The sequence below is a fragment of the Salmo trutta genome, chromosome 35, assembly GCF_901001165.1.
Source record: "Salmo trutta chromosome 35, fSalTru1.1, whole genome shotgun sequence".
Lineage (NCBI taxonomy): Eukaryota > Metazoa > Chordata > Actinopteri > Salmoniformes > Salmonidae > Salmo > Salmo trutta.
This window is the reverse complement of record NC_042991.1, coordinates 31,296,645-31,317,230: the sequence shown is the minus strand read 5'-3', so window position 1 is coordinate 31,317,230 and position 20,586 is coordinate 31,296,645. Positions and strand designations below refer to the sequence as shown.

The 20,586-nt window shown below is 45.0% G+C and overlaps 1 protein-coding gene across 1 annotated transcript in view; it reads left to right on the top strand.

Moving 5' to 3' along the window:
* The window catches only part of eva1aa (eva-1 homolog A, regulator of programmed cell death a), a 189,246-nt gene continuing 168,660 nt past the window's right edge, over nucleotides 1-20,586 (top strand). The window contains exon 1 of the mRNA XM_029734229.1: nucleotides 1-302. Within this exon, the coding sequence (XP_029590089.1) occupies nucleotides 194-302 (109 nt within the window). The 5' untranslated portion in view covers nucleotides 1-193. The remainder of the gene's footprint in view (nucleotides 303-20,586) is intronic.

The following is a 20,586-nucleotide window of genomic DNA, read 5'->3' as shown; positions in this document are numbered from 1 at the left end:
TTTCCAAGTGAATTGCTGCTGGCTTGAGCTCTCGTTCCTTCTCTCCTCCGAGGAATGATGAGGTGATTCGGAGCACCAACAATGGGACCGAGCATGTATTGATGCTTGCCACGCAGAACCTAAACTCCAAAGCAACCCTGGACCCTCAGAACGTGGAGAAGAAGTAACTCCAAAACGTCTCGCTGTTTCAAGGATGTTCTTCCCAGATGTGCCTCTCTCAGCCATCAATTACGCGCTCGTGTTGGGAATAACGTGTCTGACGGTCTTCTGCAACTTCACCAAAAGTTCCTCTGAGTTTTCAGGTTGGGAAAGCATGCTTACCCCAGTCTAATTGATGCTGCGTTTGTTTTACCATTGTAGTCTATACTTTGTGTAATACATGCCTTATACGAGTTGTTTTTGGCTAGAACAAGTGAGGGCGATAAATTGAGAAAATCCATATTGGGTGGTGGTGGTCAGGTGATGAAGTCGCGGTCATCTGCACAGAAAGTATTGTTGGCTAGGCTGCTTTATTTTTCAGATTTGTAGAGTGCAGTGCGGATTGTTATTGGTTGCAGTTTTTACTACTTGTTTTGTAGTCTATGGGCCCCATTTGGCGTGTTACAACCTGCGGTGCATGTGTTTGCTTCAAATCAAAAAGACTAACGCTTTTAAAGGCACGCAGTAAGATGTAGGCATATCCATGTAAAAGGACCCATGAGCACCAACATGGGATGTTCATTGGAGCATGTCAAATTGGGTGTCAAGTGAAAGCTAAGAGTACATATGTACACACACACAGTACTTTCGGGAAGTATTCAGACCCCTTGACTTTTTCCACATTTTGTTACGTTACAGCCTTATTCTAAAATAGATTAAATCGTTTTTCCCCCTCATCAATCTACACACAATACCCCATAATGACAAAGCAAAAACAGTTTTTTAGAAATGTTTGCTAATTTATTACAAATAAAAGACGGAATTAAATCATTTACATAAATATTCAGACCCTTTACTCAGTACTTTGTTGAAGCACCTTTGACAGCGATTACAGCCTCGTGTCTTCTTGGGTATGACACTTCAAGCTTGGCACACCTGTATTTGGGGAGTTCCTCCCATTCTTCTCTGCAGATCCTCTCAAGCTCTGTCATGTTGGATGGGGAACGTTGCTGCACAGCTAATTACAGGTCTCTCCAGAGATGTTTGATCGGGTTCAAGTCCGGGCTCTGGCTGGCTGGGCTCCTCAAGGACATTCAGAGATTTGTTCCGAAGCCACTCCTGTGTTTTCTTGGATGTGTGCTTAGAGTCGTTATCCTGTTGGAAGGTGAACCTTCACCCCAGTTTGAGCCCTCTGGAGCAGGTTTTCATCAAGGATCTCTCTGTACTTTGCTCCGTTCATCTTTCCCTCGATCCTGACAGGTCTCCCAGTCCCTGCTGCTGAAATACATCCCCACAGCATGATGCTGCCACCACCATGCTTCATTGTAGGGATGGTGTCAGGTTTTCTCCAGATGTGGCACTTGGCATCCAGGCCAAAGAGTTTAATCTTGGTTTCATCAGACTGAGAGTCTTTAGGTGCCTTTTGGCAAACTCCAAGCCGGTTGTCATGTGCCTTTTACTGAGGAGTGGCTTCCATCTGGCCACTCTACCATAAAGGCCTGATTGGTGGAGTGTTGCAGAGATGTCCTCTGGAAACTTCTCCCATCTCCACAGAGGAACTTTAGAGCTCTGTTAGAGTGACCATCGGGTTCTTGGTCACCTTCCTGACCAAGGCCCTTCTCCCCTATTTTATATTTTAGATTCTTCAAAGTAGCTACCCATTTCCTTGATGACAGCTTTGCACACTCTTGGCATTCTCTCAACCAGCTTCACCTGGAATGCTTTTCCAACCGTTTTGAAAGAGTTCCCACATATGCTGAGCACTTGTTGGCTGCGTTTCCTTCACTCTGCCGTCCAACTCATCCCAAACTATCTCAATTGGGTTGAGTCCGGGTGATTGTGGAGGCCAGTTCATATGATGCAATACTCCATCACTCTCCTTCTTGGTCAAATAACCCTTACACAGCCTGGAGGTGTGTTGGGTCATTGTCCTGTTGAAAAATAAATTATAGTCCCACTAAGTGCAAACTAGATGGGATGGCGTATCAGAATGCTGTGGTAGCCATGCTGGTTAAGTGTGCATTGAATTCTAAATAAATCACTGATAGAGTCACCAGCAAAGCACCCCCACACATCACACCTCCTCCTCCATGCTTCACTGTGGGAACCACACATGCGGCGACCATCCGTTCACCTACTCTGCGTCTCACAAAGATACGGCGGTTGGAACCAAAAATCTCAAATTTGGACTCATCAGACCAAAGGACAGATTTCCACCGATCTAATGTCCATTGCTTGTGTTTCTTGGCCCAAACAAGTGTCTTCTTATTGGTGTCCTTTAGTAATGGTTTCTTTGCAGCAGTTCGACCAGTCTCCTCTGAACAGTTGATGTTGAGATGTGTCTGTTAGTTGAACTCTGTGAAGCATTTATTTGGCCTGCAATTTCTGAGGTTGGTAACTCTAATGAACTTATCCTCTGCAGCAGAGGTAACTCTGGGTCTTCCTTTCCTGTGGCGGTCCTCATGAGAGTAATTTTCATCATAGCGCTTGATGGTTTTTGCAACTGCACTTGAAGAAACTTGACATTTTGAAATTGAAATTTTCTGGATTGATTGACCATGTCTTAAAGTAATGATGGACTGTTGTTTCTCTCTGCTTATTTGATGGTCTTTTTTTATATATGGTCTTTTACCAAATAGGCTATCTTCTGTATACCACCCCTACCTTGTCACAACACAACTGATTGGCTCAAACGCATTAAGAAGGAAAGAAATTCCACAAATTAACATTTATCAAGGCACACCTGTTAATTGAAATGCATACCAGGTGACTACCTCATGATGCTGGTTGAGAATGTGCTGGTTGAGAGTGTGCAAAGCTGTCATCAAGGCAAAAGGTGGCTACTTTGAAGAATCTCAAATATAAAATGTATTTTGATTTGTTTAACACTTTTTTGGTTACTACATGATTCCATATGTGTTATTTCATAGTTTCAATTATTCTACAATGTAGAAAATAATAAAATAAAGAAAATCCCTTGAATGAGCAGGTGTATCCAAACTTTTGACTGGTACTGTATATATACACACGCACAAAAGTATGTGGACACCCCTTCAAATTAGTCGATTCGGCTATTTCAGCCACACCCGTTTCTGAGAGGTGTATAAAATCGAGCACACAGCCATGTAATCTCCATAGACAAACATTGGCAGTACAATGGCCTTACTGAAGAGCTCAGTGACTCCCCCGTGGCACCATCATAGGATGTCACCTTTCCAGCCAGTCAGTTTGTCAAATTTCTGCCCTGCCAGAGCTGCCTCGGTCAACTGTAAGAGCTGCTATTGTGAAGTGGAAACGTCTAGGAGCAAAAACAGCTCAGCCGCGAAGTGTCTGTCTGTCCTCGGTTGCAACACGGGTTCCAAACTGCCTCTGGAAGCAACGTCAGCACAATAAGTGTTCGTCGGGAGCTCCAAGAAAAGGGTCTTCATGGCCGAGCAGCCGCATACAAGCCTAAGATCACCATGCACAATGCCAAGCGTCGGTTGGTGTGGTGTAAAGCTCGCCGCCATTGGACTCTGGAGCAGTGGAAACGTGTTCTCTGGAGTGATGAATCACGCTTCAGCATCTGGCAGTCCGACGGACTAATCTGGGTTTGGCGGATCCCAGGAGAACGCTACCTGCCCCAATGCATAGTGCCAACGGTAAAGTTTGGTGGAGCAGGAATAATGGTCTGGGGCTGTTTTTCATGGTTCAGGCTAGACCCCTTAGTTCCAGTGAAGGGAAATCTTAACGCTACAGCATACAATGACATTCTTGACGATTCTGTACTTCCAACTTTGTGGCAACAGTTTGGGGAAGGTCCTTTCCTGTTTCAGCATGACATGTGCACAAAGCAAGGTCCATACAGAAATGGTTTGTCGAGATCGTAGTGGAAGAACTTGATTGGCCTGCACAGAGCACTGACCTCAACCCCATCGAACACCTTTGGGATGAATTGGAACGCAGAGCCAGGCCTAATCGCCCAACATCAGTGCTGATCTCACTAATGGTCTTGTGGCTGAATGTAAGCAAGTACCCGCAGCAATGTTCCAACGTGTAGTGGAATGCCTCCGCAACAAAAGTGGGACCAACTCCATATTAATGTCCATGATTTTGGAATGAGATGTTCGACAAGCAGGTGTCCACATACTTTTGGTCATGTAGTGTAGCTAAATACAGAACAGTACATTAAAGAAAATTAGAGTACAGTAGAGCACACTATAGTGGAGTACAGTGTAATGTGCTGTATTGCACTGTACTCTACTGTAATGTACTAAACATGTCTAATTTACTGTACTGAACTGTGGTGTACTGTACTGTACTCTACTGTGATATCCAATCTTGTGACCAACCAAATGTGGTCTTGTTTGGGGGCGGAGCTCATTCCAATAATAGCCAGTGTGTAGAATAAAACCCAAATATGCAAAAAACAACAAAAAAAGCATGTTGCATATTACTTTGTGTACCTATTCAGTATACGTTACCATGTAGAGAATGACATTCATATCCATAATTATTATTTTCAGTATAGTACAGATCAGGGACCTATGTTAAAATTCCGTTACCATAATTACACTGCTCAAAAAAATAAAGGGAACACTTAAACAACACAATGTAACTCCAAGTCAATCACACTTCTGTGAAATCAAACGGTCCACTTAGGAAGCAACACTGATTGACAATACATTTCACATGCTGTTGTGCAAATGGAATAGACAACAGGTGGAAATTATAGGCAATTAGCAAGACAACCCCAATAAAGGAGTGGTTCTGCAGGTGGGGACCACAGACCACTTCTCAGTTCCTATGCTTCCTGGCTGATGTTTGGTCACTTTTGAATGCTGGCGGTGCTTTCACTCTAGTGGTAGCATGAGACGGAGTCTACAACCCACACAAGTGGCTCAGGTAGTGCAGCTCATCCAGGATGGCACATCAATGCGAGCTATGGCAAGAAGGTTTGCTGTGTCTGTCAGCGTAGTGTCCAGAGCATGGAGGCGCTACCAGGAGACAGGCCAGTACATCAGGAGACGTGGAGGAGGCCGTAGGAGGGAAACAACCCAGCAGCAGGACCGCTACCTCCGCCTTTGTGCAAGGAGGAGCAGGAGGAGCACTGCCAGAGCCCTGCAAAATGACCTCCAGCAGGCCACAAATGTGCATGTGTCTGCTCAAACGGTCAGAAACAGACTCCATGAGGGCCCGACGTCCACAGGTGGGGGTTGTGCTTACAGCCCAACACTGTGCAGGACGTTTGGCATTTGCCAGAGAACACCAAGATAGGCAAATTCGCCACTGGCGCCCTGTGCTCTTCACAGATGAAAGCAGGTTCACACTGAGCACGCGACAGACGTGACAGAGTCTGGAGACGCCGTGGAGAACGTTCTGCTGCCTGCAACATCCTCCAGCATGACCGGTTTGGCGGTGGGTCAGTCATGGTGTGGATTTCTCCATGTGCTCGCCAGAGGTAGCCTGACTGCCATTAGGTACCGAGATGAGATCCTCAGACCCCTTGTGAGACCATATGCTGGTGCGGTTGGCCCTGGGTTCCTCCTAATGCAAGACAATGCTAGACCTCATGTGGCTGGAGTGTGTCAGCAGTTCCTGCAAGAGGAAGGCATTGATGCTATGGACTGGCCCGCCCGTTCCCCAGACCTGAATCCAAATGAGCACATCTGGGACATCATGTCTCGCTCCCTCCACCAACGCCACGTTGCACCACAGACTGTCCAGGACTTGGCGGATGCTTTAGTCCAGGTCTGGGAGGAGATCCCTCAGGAGACCATCCGCCACCTCATCAGGAGCATGCCCAGGCGTTGTAGGAAGTTCATACAGGCACGTGGAGGCCACACACACTACTGAGCCTCATTTTGACTTGTTTTAAGGACATTACATCAAAGTTGGATCAGCCTGTAGTTTGGTTTTCCACTTTAATTTTGAGTGTGACTCCAAATCCAGACCTCCATGGGTTGATAAATTGGATTTCCATTGATTATTTTTGTGTGATTTTGTTGTCAGCACATTCAACTATGTAAAGAAAAAAGTATTTAATAAGATTATTTCTTTCATTCAGATCGAGGATGTGTTGTTTAAGTGTTCCCTTTATTTTTTTGAGCAGTATATGTTAGAGGATGTAAATTCACTTCACCTACTGTAGTTCAATAACCAAAATAAAAAGTTCAAATTCAAGGTGTTATGTCATAGCTGACACCCAATTATTTCTGCAGGCGTCTTTGAATCTTAATTCGTAGTAGTTATTTTAAAAGATTTTGGAAAATGTGGTCACATAATAAACGGAGGGAGGTTTTACCCTAATTCTGAAATGTTCTGTGTAGCCTGAATTGTTCAAAGCAGTCCTAGAGTTGTATGGTTTGTTAAACTTTGAAGTCAATGTTTTTTGTTTGGCATACATTTTTTAAATGAAAAATGGAATTTCCCATGTGCATGTCATCAAAGAGTGGACCACCAACACAAACAAACGTAAACAATGGTGATTATGCGCCCCATGGCTATTCAAGGAATGACATTTCATAGAGCAACGTCACTATTTTGTTTTTGAGCTACATCATTCTTCAAATTCCATGACAACAAAGCCATAAACAGTATTTGTTGTTATGATACGATATAGAGTTAATCTCAACAAGGTATTAAATAAGTCATTCTTTCAACTGAAGTGGATTTCATCCTATGAATTTACAGGAAATCTTACACTGTGGCTTTAAACATGCTGAAAGCCTCATGTATGTGCCTTGGTCTGTGTGTCATGGGCACTTCTAATACTGTCAAAATAGGGGGCTAAACATCTACCCTGTTGTTTTGCTACTTGTCAATAGCCCACATGCTTTTACTGTTGCCAGTGCCCCGGTATCAGTTATTGTAGGCCTATTTTCATTAGCCTAGTACTCTAACACACTGACATTTGTAAATAGCACACTTAACTTCCTGATCATGAGTGTAGATAAAGACATGTCAGAATGGTGTTAATGTTTTACTACATAAAAGATTATACTACTACCTCACCCAGTTGGAAATAACCCACATTCTTTGGACTTCCAAGACATGTTGAGAATATTTCAAGAGCATTGACAGATATGGATATATGCAGCGGTATTTATGTGGATGTTTCCTTGTTATTTAAAACTGAAGCAGTATTTCTGACAGTTCTATAGGCCTACACGTGTTTTATCTACTTAATATCCTTGCACGTTTTCTTTATTTCTACAGAATAATGCCATGCGATAAAGCACAAGCCCTAACTGTCATGGTCTATTGTAATGAATGGAAAAGTCTCTCATTTGAGATTGGAGGCTTCAGTGATTCTCTAGCCCCGAGCCTAAACCAGGCCTTTAAGCAGCAGTAGGGCTGGATGTTTTGTTTACTGTGTCGTAAACCAGGAGGAGAGCTTTGTGTCAATGTGAATTGGCTTCTAATGGGTCTCCTAATGGTTGTAAATGAGCAGGCAAATGCCTGACTGGGGCTAAGGTGTTAAAGAGCAGATGTGTTAAGTTAACGTGTGCGTGAGTGCCTGTTGCTTAGGCGATTGCTCTGTCATTACCTCTCAAAATGCTGATAACTTTACATTTTGAGTCTGTTCAACTCTATATTGTCTAGAAATAGATTAAGTCAATGGATGGGACTAATGCAACCTCACAGAAAACATGTTACTAAAACCAGTTTATTCTAGATTTAATGTCGGAACAGCTTTTTATTTGAACTTTATTTAACTAGGCAAATCAGTTAAGAACAAATTCTTATTTGTAACCGAAAGCTTGCAACCTTTGGGTTACTAGTCCAACACTCTAACCACTAGGCTACCTGCTGCCCCAGAATCAAATCAAATCAAATGTATTTATATAGCCCTTCGTATATCAGCTGAAATCTCAAAGTGCTGTACAGAAACCCAGCCTAAAACCCCAAACAGCAAGCAATGCATGTGAAAGAGGCACGGTGGCTAGGAAAAACTCCCTAGGAAAAACTCCCTAGAAAGGCCAAAAACCTAGGAAGAAACCTAGAGAGGAACCAGGCTATGAGGGGTGGCCAGTCCTCTTCTGGCTGTGCCGGGTGGATATTATAACAGAACATGGTCAAGATGTTAAAATGTTCATAAATGACCAGCATGGTCAAATAATAATAATCATTGTAGTTGTCGAGGGTGCAACAAGCACGTCCGGTGAACAGGTCAGGGTTCCGTAGCCGCAGGCAGAACAGTTGAAACTGGAGCAGCAGCATGGCCAGGTGGACTGGGGACAGCAAGGACTTATCATGCCAGGTAGTCCCGAGGCATGGTCCTAGGGCTCAGGTCCTCCGAGAGAAAGAAAGAAAGAAAGAGAGAAAGAGAGAATTAGAGAGAGCATATTTAAATTCACACAGGACACCGGATAAGACAAGAGAATACTCCAGATGAAACAGACTGACCCTAGCCCCCCGGCACATAAACTACTGCAGCATAAATACTAATACTAATACTAATAAATAGAACAGCCCTTGGAACAGCTTTATGAATATCCTGGGTTAGACTTGATTATCGAAACATTGGGTGGTAGACAGGAGTTCATTTCAAATTGGTTCCTTTGGGCCGGGGATGGGAAAGGAAACGTCATTGTCATACACGTCCCTTCATTCCTGGTTCCTAAACTCTTAAGTTATATTAGATACAGGGCCGGGGGTTCGGAAACTTGTTTGCTCACCAGGACCACTGCAACCCAACATACCAATGCAAAAACTGCTGACTTGGCCGCACTCAATTAAACGTGAATTAAGAAAAGAATCCTGCTCCCGAATACCATCTCGGGGACTGAAAGACAACTTTAGCAATCAGGCACATTCTTGGCCAACTGGTGTCTCCTTGGAGACCAAGGACCAAGCCTTTGATTGACATCTGCCTGCTGAGCTGAGGACAGTGACAGAAGTGGCTGATTTGAGACCCTACATCTGTCAGTGAGAGAAGATGGTCATCTCTAGGCCTAGCCTACATCTGTCAGTGAGAGAAGATGGTCATCTCTAGGCCTAGCCTACATCTGCAGGGAGGAGAAGATGGTCATCTCTAGGCCTAGCCTACATCTGCAGGGAGGAGAAGATGGTCATCTCTAGGCCTAGCCTACATCTGCAGAGAGGAGAAGATGGTCATCTCTAGGCCTAGCCTACATCTGCAGAGAGGAGAAGATGGTCATCTCTAGGCATAGCCTACATCTGCAGGGAGGAGAAGATGGTCATCTCTAGGCCTAGCCTACATCTGCAGGGAGGAGAAGCTAGACGTTCTGTCTCGTGGTCTGAAGCTGTAACTCAATTGTAATTAATGGTTTTCTTTCTTGTATAGGGATGGGTTTCCAATTACTTTTCACCATTACTCTTAACCTCTCTGCGCCAGTGGGACGTTTGCGTCCCACCCTATTCAACAGCCAGTGGAATCGCGTGGCGTGAAATAAAAATACCTCAAAAATGCTATAACTTAAATTTCTCAAACATATGACTATTTTACACCATTTGAAAGATAAGACTCTCGTTAATCCAACCACGTTGTCCGATTTCAAAAAGGCTTTACAGCGAAAGCAAAACATTAGATTATGTCAGGAGAGTACCCTGCCAAAAATAATCACACAGCCATTTTCAAAGCAAGCATATATGTCAAAAACCAAAACCACAGCTAAATGCAGCACTAACCTTTGATGAGCTTCATCAGATGACACTCCTAGGACATTATGTTATACAATACATGCATGTTTAATCAAGTTCATATTTATATCAAACCAGCTTTTTACATTAGCATGTGATGTTCAGAACTAGCATACCCACCGAAAACCTCCCGTGAATTTACTAAATTACTCATGATAAACGTTGACAAAATACATAAATTATTTTAAGAATTATAGATACAGAACTCCTTTATGCAAACACTATGTGTCACGATTGTCTTCGTCTTCTGACGATAGTGCGAAATCGTCATCAGAAAAGGTAGACCAATACGCAGCAGGTACGTGTATGCTCATTTTAAATGATTATTTATTTTCAAAAACAACTGAATACAAAAATAACAAAACCACTAGAAACGAACGAACGACAACAAACAGTCTGGCCAAGCATAGGCTCAACACAGAACAATCACCCACGAATAACAAACACAAACACACCCTAATATATGGGACTCTCAATCAAAGGCAGATAGACAACACCTGCCTTCAACTGAGAGTCCCAACCCCAATCAGCACAACATAGAAACACACTCACCAGACTACACATAGAAATACATAAACATAGAACATCAACCCAAAACCCCGGAAATACTAAATCAAACCCCCCTTTGAATCAAATCAAATCAAATCAAATTTATTTATATAGCCCTTCGTACATCAGCTGAAATCTCAAAGTGCTGTACAGAAACCCAGCCTAAAACCCCAAACAGCAAGCAATGCATGTGAAAGAAGCACGGTGGCTGGGAAAAACTCCCTAGGAAAAACTCCTGAGAAAGGCCAAAAACCTAGGAAGAAACCTAGAGAGGAACCAGGCTATGAGGGGTGGCCAGTCCTCTTCTGGCTGTGCCGGGTGGATATTATAACAGAACATGGTCAAGATGTTAAAATGTTCGTAAATGACCAGCATGGTCAAATAATAATAATCATAGTAATTGTCGAGGGTGCAACAAGCACGTCCGGTGAACAGGTCAGGGTTCCGTAGCCGCAGGCAGAACAGTTGAAACTGGAGCAGCAGCATGGCCAGGTGGACTGGGGACAGCAAGGAGTCATCATGCCAGGTAGTCCTAGGGCTCAGGTCCTCCGAGAGAAAGAGAGAAAGAAAGAGAGAATTAGAGAGAGCATATTTACATTCACACAGGACACTGGATAAGACAAGAGAATACTCCAGATGTAACAGACTGACCCTAGCCCCCCGACACATAAACTACTGCAGCATAAATACTGGAGGCTGAGACAGGAGGGATCAGAAGACACTGTGGCCCCATCCGATGATACCCCCGGACAGGGCCAAACAGGCAGGATATAACCCCACCCACTTTGCCAAAGCACAGCCCCCACACCACTAGAGGGATATCTACAACCACCAACTTACCGTCCGAAGACAAGGCCGAGTATAGCCCACAAAGATGTCTGCCACGGCACAACCCAAGGGGGGGGCGCCAACCCAGACAGGAAGACCACGTCAGTGGCTCAACCTACTCAAGTGACGCACCCCTCCCATGGACGGCATGGAAGAACACCAGTAAGTCAGTGACTCAGCCCCTGTAAAAGGGTTAGAGGCAGAGAATCCCAGTGGGAAGAGGGGAACCGACAAGGCAGAGACAGCAAGGGCGGTTCGTTGCTCCAGCCTTTCCGTTCACCTTCACACTCCTGGGCCAGACTATACTTAATCATAGGACCTACTGAAGAGATAAGTCTTCAGTAAAGACTTAAAGGTTGAGACTGAGTCTGCGTCTCTCACATGGGTAGGCAGACCATTCCATAAAAATGGAGCTCTATAGGAGAAAGCCCTACCTCCAGCCGTTTGCTTAGAAATTCTAGGGACAATTAGGAGGCCTGCGTCTTGTGACCGTAGCGTACGTGTAGGTATGTACGGCAGGACCAAATCGGAAAGCTAGGTAGGAGCAAGCCCATGTAATGCTTTGTAGGTTAGCAGTAAAACCTTGAAATCAGCCCTTGCCTTAACAGGAAGCCAGTGTAGGGAAGCTAGCACTGGAGTAATATGATCAAATTTTTTGGTTCTAGTCAGGATTCTAGCAGCCGTATTTAGCACTAACTGAAGTTTGTTTAGTGCTTTATCCGGGTAGCCGGAAAGTAGAGCATTGCAGTAGTCGAGCCTAGAAGTAACAAAAGCATGGATTAATTTTTCTGCGTCATTTTTGGACAGAAAGTTTCTGATTTTTGCAATGTTACGTAGATGGAAAAAAGCTGTCCTTGAAGCAGTCTTGATATGTTCTTCAAAAGAGAGATCAGGGTCCAGAGTAACGCCGAGGTCCTTCACAGTTTTATTTGAGACGACTGTACAACCATCCAGATTAATTGTCAGATTCAACAGAAGATCTCTTTGTTTCTTGGGACCTAGGACAAGCATCTCTGTTTTGTCCGAGTTTAAAAGTAGAAAATTTGCAGCCATCCACTTCCTTATGTCTGAAACACAGGCTTCTAGCGAGGGCAATTTTGGGGCTTCACCATGTTTCATTGAAATGTACAGCTGTGTGTCGTCCGCATAGCAGTGAAATTTAACATTATGTTTTCGAATGACATCCCCAAGAGGTAAAATATATAGTGAAAACAATAGTGGTCCTAGAACGGAACCTTGAGGAACACCGAAATTTACAATTGATTTGTCAGAGGACGAACCATTCACAGAGACAAACTGATATCTTTCCGACAAACACACCACCCTGAACCACATAAAACAAATACCCTCTGTCACGCCCTGACCAAACTACAAAACAATTAACCTTATATACTGGCCAGGATGTGACAGTACCCCCCCTTAAAGGTGCTACCTCGGAAGCACCTTAAAAAAAAATTTTTTTAAATACCCCCAAACAATACCCAAAAGAAAAATTCCCCCTTACTAAAGGGAGGGAAGGGAGGGTGGCTGCCGTCAACGACGGCACTGTGCTACACCCCCCTCCCCAACCCACCTATTTTGGAGGTGGCTCCGGCTCAGGCCGTTCCAGGCTGTCTGGGCAGTCTGGCAGCTCGGGACCGTCTGGGCAGTCTGGCAACTCGGGACAGTCTGGCAACTCGGGACAGTCTGGGCAGTCTGGCAACTCGGGACAGTCTGGGCAGTCTGGCCACTCCGGCAGTTCAGGGCAGTCTGGCCACTCCGGCAGTTCAGGGCAGTCTGGCCACTCCGGCAGTTCAGGGCAGTCTGGCCACTCCGGCAGTTCAGCGCAGTCTGGCCACTCCGGCAGTTCAGCGCAGTCTGGCCACTCCGGCAGTTCAGCGCAGTCTGGCCACTCCGGCAGTTCAGCGCAGTCTGGCCACTCCGGCAGTTCAGCGCAGTCTGGCCACTCCGGCAGTTCAGCGCAGTCTGGCCACTCCGGCAGTTCAGCGCAGTCTGACCATTCCGGCGACTGTTGACTGACGGGCAGCTCCGACGACTGTTGACTGACGGGCAGCTCCGACGACTGTTGACTGGCGGGTAGCTCCGACGACTGTTGACTGGCGGGCAGCTCCGACGACTGTTGACTGGCGGGCAGCTCCGACGACTGTTGACTGGCGGGCAGCTCCGACGACTGTTGACTGGCGGGCAGCTCCGACGACTGTTGACTGGCGAGGCTGGGTTTACGCACTTGCCGTTTAGTGCGGGGAGCGGGAACAGGACGAGTCGGACTGGGTGGACGCACTTCCGGGTCCGCACGAGAGACAGGAGCTGGAAACCCAGGGCTATGGAGGCGCACAGCCGGTCTAGATTTTACCTCCTGCACAACCCGCCTTGGCTGGATGGAACTAGTAGCCCTGTACGAGCGGGGTGCTCGTACAGGGCAGACTGGGCTGTGCAGGGGCCTGATGGTAGCCGTGCGTAGAGCGGGAGTTGGGTAGCCTGGTCCTCGGAGGCGTACCGGCGACCAGATGCGCTGCGCAGGCATCCTCCTACCAGGCTGGATGCCCGCTCTAGCACGGCACCTGCGAGGGGCTGGAATAACTCGCACCGGACTGTGCGTGCGTATGGGTGAGATAGTGCGCTTCTCAGCGAAACATGGCGCTCTCCACCCCATACGCTCCTCCATATAACCACGGGTAGCTGGCTTCCGGCTCTTCCTTCGCCTAGCCAAACTACCCGTGTGCCCCCCCAAACAAATTTCTTGGGGGTGCCTCTCGTGCTTCTCCCTCAGCGCGTCTCTGGCCTCGTACCATCGCCTCTCCGCCTTGGCTGCCTCAATTTCCCACTGCGGGCGCTGATAATCCCCAGCCTGATGCCAAGGTCCGGCCCCGTCCAGAATTTCCTCCCAAGTCCACTTCTCCCGCCAGTCCAGCTCGAACGCCGTCTGCTCCTTCCTCTGCTGCTTGGTCCTTTGGTGGTGGGTGATTCTGTCACGATTGCCGTCGGTGAAAGAGGACCAATACGCAGCAGGTACGTGTATGCTCATTTTAAATGATTATTTATTTTCAAAAACAACTGAATACAAAAATAACAAAACCACTAGAAACGAACGAACGAACGAACGAACAAACGACAACAAACAGTCTGGCCAAGCATAGGCTCAACACAGAACAATCACCCACGAATAACAAACACACCCTAATATATGGGACTCTCAATCAAAGGCAGATAGACAACACCTGCCTTCAACTGAGAGTCCCAACCCCAATCAGCACAACATAGAAACACACTCACCAGACTACACATAGAAATACATAAACATAGAACATCAACCCAAAACCCCGGAAATACTAAATCAAACCCCCCTTTGAACAAACACACCACCCTGAACCACATAAAACAAATACCCTCTGTCACGCCCTGACCAAACTACAAAACAATTAACCTTATATACTGGCCAGGACGTGACACTATGTCAGATTTTAAAATAGCTTTTCGGCGAAAGCACATTTTGCAATATTCTGAGTACATAGCTCAGCCATCACGGCTAGCTAATTTGACACCCACCAAGTTTGGGACAACCTAAACTCAGAATTACTATTAGAAAAATTGGATTACCTTTGCTGTTCTTCGTCAGAATGCACTCCCAGGACTTCTACTTCAACAACAAATGTTGTTTTGGTTCGAAATAATCCATAGTTATATCCAAATACCTCCGTTTTGTTCGTGCGTTCAGGTTACTATCCGAAGGGTAACGCGCGAGTGCATTTCGTGACAAAAAAATTCTAAATATTCCATTACCATACTTAGAAGCATGTCAAACGCTGTTTAAAATCAATTTTTATGCTATTTTTCTTGTAAAATAGCGATAATATTCCAACCGGACAACGTTTTATCATTCAAAGAGAGAAAGAATAAAATGGCGAAGTCTCGTGAACGCGCATCTCCAGTGTCACTGTCCCCAGGCAGGCCACTTACAAACTCTGCTGCTGTACTTTGCCCAGAGACAGGAGGCGCATCATTCCGCTTTCTAAAGGCGTTAGAGAGCCAATGGAAGCCTTAGAAAGTGTCACGTAAAAGCACAGATGCTGTAATTTCGAGAGAGATGCAACAACAAATTGTCAGACAGGGCACTTCCTGCATGGAATCTTCTCAGGTTTTGGCCTGCCATATAAGTTCTGTTATACTCACAGACACCATTCAAACAGTTTTAGAAACTATAGAGTGTTTCCTATCCAAATCTACTAATTATATGCATATTCTCGTTTCTGGGCAAGAGTAGTAACCAGTTTAAATCGGGTACGTTTTTTATCCGGCCGTGAAAATACTGCCACAAGAGGTTAAGCCCCAACAGGTTAAGCCTATAGTGACAGTTATTTTCATTAAAATGCAAATCATTTTATAACATTTTTGACATGCGTTTTTCTGGATTTTTTTGTTGTTATTCTGTCGCTCACTGTTCAAATAAACCTACCATTCAAATTATAGACTGATCATTTCTTTGTCAGTGGGCAAACATACAAAATCAGCAGGGGATCAAATACTTTTTTCCCTCACTGTATTTCAAGGCCTACCTTCAAACTCAGTGCCTTTTTGCTTGACATCATGGGAAAATCAAAAGAAATCAGCCAAGACCTCAGAAAAAAATTGTAGACCTCCACAAGTCTGGTTCATCCTTGGGAGCAATTTCCAAACGCCTGAAGGTACCATGTTCATCTGTACAAACAATAGTACGCAAGTATAAACACTATGGGACCACGCAGCCATCATACCAGGAAGGAGAGGCGTTCTCCTAGGGATGAACGTACTTTGGTGCGAAAAGTGCAAATCAATCCCAGAACAACAGCAAAGTACCTTGTGAAGATGCTGGAGGAAACAGGTACAAAAGTATATATATCCACAGTAAAACGAGTCCCATGTCGACATAACCTGAAAGGCCGCTCAGCAAGGAAGAAGCCACTGCTCCAAATCCGACATAAAAAAGCCAGACTACGGTTTGCAACTGCACATGGGGACAAAGATCGTACTTTTTGGAGAAATGTCCTCTGGTCTGATGAAACAAAAAGAGAACTGTTTGGCCATAATGACCATCGTTATGTTTGGAGGAAAAAGGGGGAGGCTTGCAAGCCGAAGAACACTATCCGAACCGTGAAGCACGTGGGTGGAAGCATCTTGTTGTGGGGGTGCTTTGCTGCAGGAGGGACTGGTGCATTTCACAAAATAGATGGCATCATGAGGTAGGAAAATTATGTGGATATATTGAAGAAACATCTCAAGACATCAGTCAGGAAGTTAAAGCTTGGTCGCAAATGGGTCTTCCAAATGGACAATGACCCCAAGCATACTTCAAAAGTTGTGGCAAAATGGCTTAAGGACAACAAAATCAAGGTATTGGAGTGGCCATCACAAAGCCCTGACCTCAATCCTATAGAAAATTTGCGGGCAGAACTGAAAAAGCATGTGCGAGCAAGGAGGCCTAAAAACCTGACTCAATTAGACCAACTCTGTCAGGAGGAATGGGCCAATTTTCTCCCAACTTATTGTGGGAAGCTTGTGGAAGGCTACCCGAAACGTTTTACCAAAGTTAAACAATTTATAGGCATTGCTACCAAATACTAATTGAGTGTATGTCAACTTCTGACCCACGGGGAATGTGATGAAAGAAATAAAAGCTGAAAGAAATCATTCTCTCCACTATTATTCTGACATCTCACATTCTTAAAATAAAGTGGTGAACCTAACTGACCTAAGACAGGGAATTTTTACTAGGATTAAATGACAGGAATTGTGAAAAACTAAGTTTAAATGTATTTGGCTAAGATGTATGTACACTTCCGACTTCAACTGTATCTCAAGTTAGGCTCTAAGGGAAGCCATATGGAAGAGAACTTCAAGAGGAGAGGTCATGATGGTCAGTCCATCTACATCAGGGCTCTCCAACCCTGTTCCTGGAGAGCTTCCGCCCTGTAGGTTTTCACTCCAATCCTGTTCCTGGAGAGCTACTGTCCTGTAGGTTTTCACTCCAATCCTGTTCCTGGAGAGCTACCGTCCTGTAGGTTTTCACTCCAATCCTGTTCCTGGAGAGCTACCGTCCTGTAGGTTTTCACTCCAATCCTGTGCCTGGAGAGCTACCGTCCTGTAGGTTTTCACTTCAATCCTGTTCCTGGAGAGCTACCGTCCTGTAGGTTTTCACTCCAGTCCTATTCCTAGAGAGCTACCGTCCTGTAGGTTTTCACTCCAATCCTGTTCCTGGAAAGCTACCGTCCTGTAGGTTTTCACTCCAGTCCTATTCCTGGAGAGCTACCGTCCTGTAGGTTTTCACTCCAGTCCTATTCCTGGAGAGCTACCGTCCTGTAGGTTTTCGTTCCAATCCTGTTCCTGGAGAGCTACTGTCCTGTAGGTTTTCGCTCCAACCCTAATCTAGCGCTCCTGATTCTAATAATTAGCTGGTTGATTAGCTGAATCAGTTTAGTTACAACTGGGGTTGGCTTGAAAACCTCCAGGAGGGACGTGCCGGGAGGTAGAGGAAATGGTGACTGCGTGAATCTGAGAGAGTGGTAGGTGAAGTGTGTGATAGTGAATGGAAAATAGTGAAATCAAAGATTAGAACAAAATTAGTAGAAGTTGTAGTGGAAGACAAAGACCGGTCCAATAATGCATTTCTTATTGGAGTGCATTTTTTGGACAAGGAGATTAATTTGCGAAATCCATTTGTAATATCAAGGACTGTGAAGAAACCAAAATTGTCCACGTCAGAAGTAAAATGTATTGATTTTCGGAGCAGGGCGCCTGCCAAAGGAGTTATAGTTGGAGCTCTTTGGATATCGATAATGAGTACCTTAGTCAGAAAATCCCAGGAGTGGTCTGTGCACGTCGCCTGACCCGTATGGTAAATGGAAGGAGAAAAGCCTGTTGCTATTATTGTTGTTTGAGGAGACTCTACCTGAATATGTGAGGTATGCGGTGAGAGCATTTGTGTCCAAACCATTACAGTGTGGAAATTGTAAAGGATATGGTCACATGTCAAATGTTTGCAGACGGGAGAAGTATGATATTGAAGAATCTGTGAATGGAATGGTTGCAACTGTGGTGGGGATCATACTCCGGACTTCCTTGAGTGCCTGTTAGGGAGAAGGAGGTTGAGGTGTCAAGGATCAGGGCTGTGCAGCGTGGAGGTGTGGAGGTGGTGAAGAGAGTCGATGGGGCAAGAGGCAAAAGTGTTGAAGATATGGCGGTGGATGCTTTACAACCAGTTGATAGTTTTGGATACACTCATTGTGAAGAGGGTGGATGTTGTGGCATTTATAGCCACCGTGCTTAATTGTACAGCACAAGTCTCTAAGAAGTCCAAGAAGCTGGATATCATATCTGCAGCTGAGAAGTTTTTGGAGCTCCAAGACTTTTGTCGCTAGGAAATGTCCCGCCCTCACAGGAAGCTTCTGAGCATGTGTTGAGACCTGATAAGAATGATTTCTTACAGAAAAGCAGGTTGATCTTCTGAGCATGTGTTGAGACCTGATTAGAATGATTTCTTACTGAAAAGCAGGTTGATTTTCTTACAGAAAAGCAGGTTGAATGTTTTGTTTGTATGATATTTTCGGATTGGAGTTAAAACCTACGGGAGGAGAGCTCTCCAGGAACAGGGTTGGAGTTAAAACCTACGGGAGGATAGCTCTCCAGGAACAGGGTTGGAGTTAAAACCTACGGGAGGATAGCTCTCCAGGAACAGGGTTGGAGTTATAACCTACGGGAGGATAGCTCTCCAGGAACAGGGTTGGAGAGCCCTGATCTAGATTCTAGATTTCCATTGTCTTCAAGATTCTAGATTTGCATCGTCTTCTAGATTTGCATTGTCTTTTCCAGCAGTTTGTACATCCCAGTTGTGGGATTCTTCAGCTGCTTTGGGTTTTGTGTACATATAACCAGTGCAAATCAGTGCTAGTCATGCATTTCCGGTTGTCGTAATATCACATCCGCTCTTCGAGAAGAGAAACCTAGAAATCATGGCTAAACCAGTACTGACAATGTTATTTTAAATAGTCTATCGCTTTTCATTATTTCATTCACCCTAGATATAAAAACATGTCAGTGGTAGGTGATTGAGTTCTCTCTCTCTCTTATCACCTCTATCGTTCCAACACACAGCTGCCTGAATGACTAATTAAAAGTGAGGAGTGAGCGCTTCATGTGAAAGACCCCCTTGGCAATGAGCGATCTCTTTAACTCTAGCAGAGTACTAAAATACCTTTTATCTTATCTCATGCTTGGGGAATTGGAACCATCATCATGATCAGTACTTGAATCATAGTGCTTGAAGCCAGGTCCTTCTAACCCAGCAATGCAGAGTTGCCAACAGTGGAAATTTAAAGGGATAGTCCGTCCGAATTCCAACTACAGATAGTAAAGGGAACTTTAAAGGCACACAGATACAGTACGGTACATGTTCTACTTAAACATGTTCTACTTAAACAAACATACAGTACATTCATTCACCTTTTTATATGTTTTTGGGAGAACCAGTGTGGCATGTGACCCCAGCTGCAGAAGTATTTCTCCCAATGCTTTTGGTGTCGCCCAGCCCAAAGCATCAAAAAGGGGTGCAACCCTTTTTATTATTGACCCACCAGGGTGTTAGTGAAAACTCTCCCCTCTGTCTCTTTCTGTGTCTCGTAAACCTGTGGCCTAGAGACCCATTTAACCTCAGTCAATGGCTGTTAAAGTGTCACAGGGTCAACAAAGGTCAAACCATCCTAGCTAATGTGTGTGTGTGTGTGGCAGGAAGGCTAAACATCCATCTTGCCTTCCTCTGTCTCTCCTCTCTGCTATTGATGTGAGAGTACATAGAGTGGAGAGTTTTGTGTTTTTATCAACAATTTCCAAAGGAGGCCACCCAAATCTTAGTGTTTTGTTTGGTTTGGTTGTGTTCCTGTTATTAAATGAGATGTCTGATTATACAAAGCTTTATTGGTTTCTTTTGTACGTGGATAGGCAGGCAGTAGCAAGAGTTAGCAACAATAGCCCACTTGGAGAGCATGCTAACCTACTGTAACCCCACCTGGGACCTCCATGTAAAACCAGCATGGTCTTCTTTACAAGACAGTCACTCCATTGTTGCTGTGTGTTTACCCCCATTGTTGTCGCGTTAGCTCTGAAATGCTAACTTAGTGAGCGTCTCACACAAAGGCTGACCCTCTTGTGCCGGGCTAGGGTTGCATCGGGGACACTTTGTTTGGCTCAGCCAGGGCAGTCAGCCATGGGTCATACTTGTATTATGAAAATGCTTCTCACATCGCTATCAAAGGTGGCTAGGGTTTTTTACTGGACGGCGTTGAGACAGCGAGACACTTTGGCTTGTATAGTTATTCACCAGGTCTATAAAGGCAGTGTGGCTGGCTGGAGTTGCGGGCACTAAAAGTTTATACTTTAAAACGCTGTTTTGCACACGCA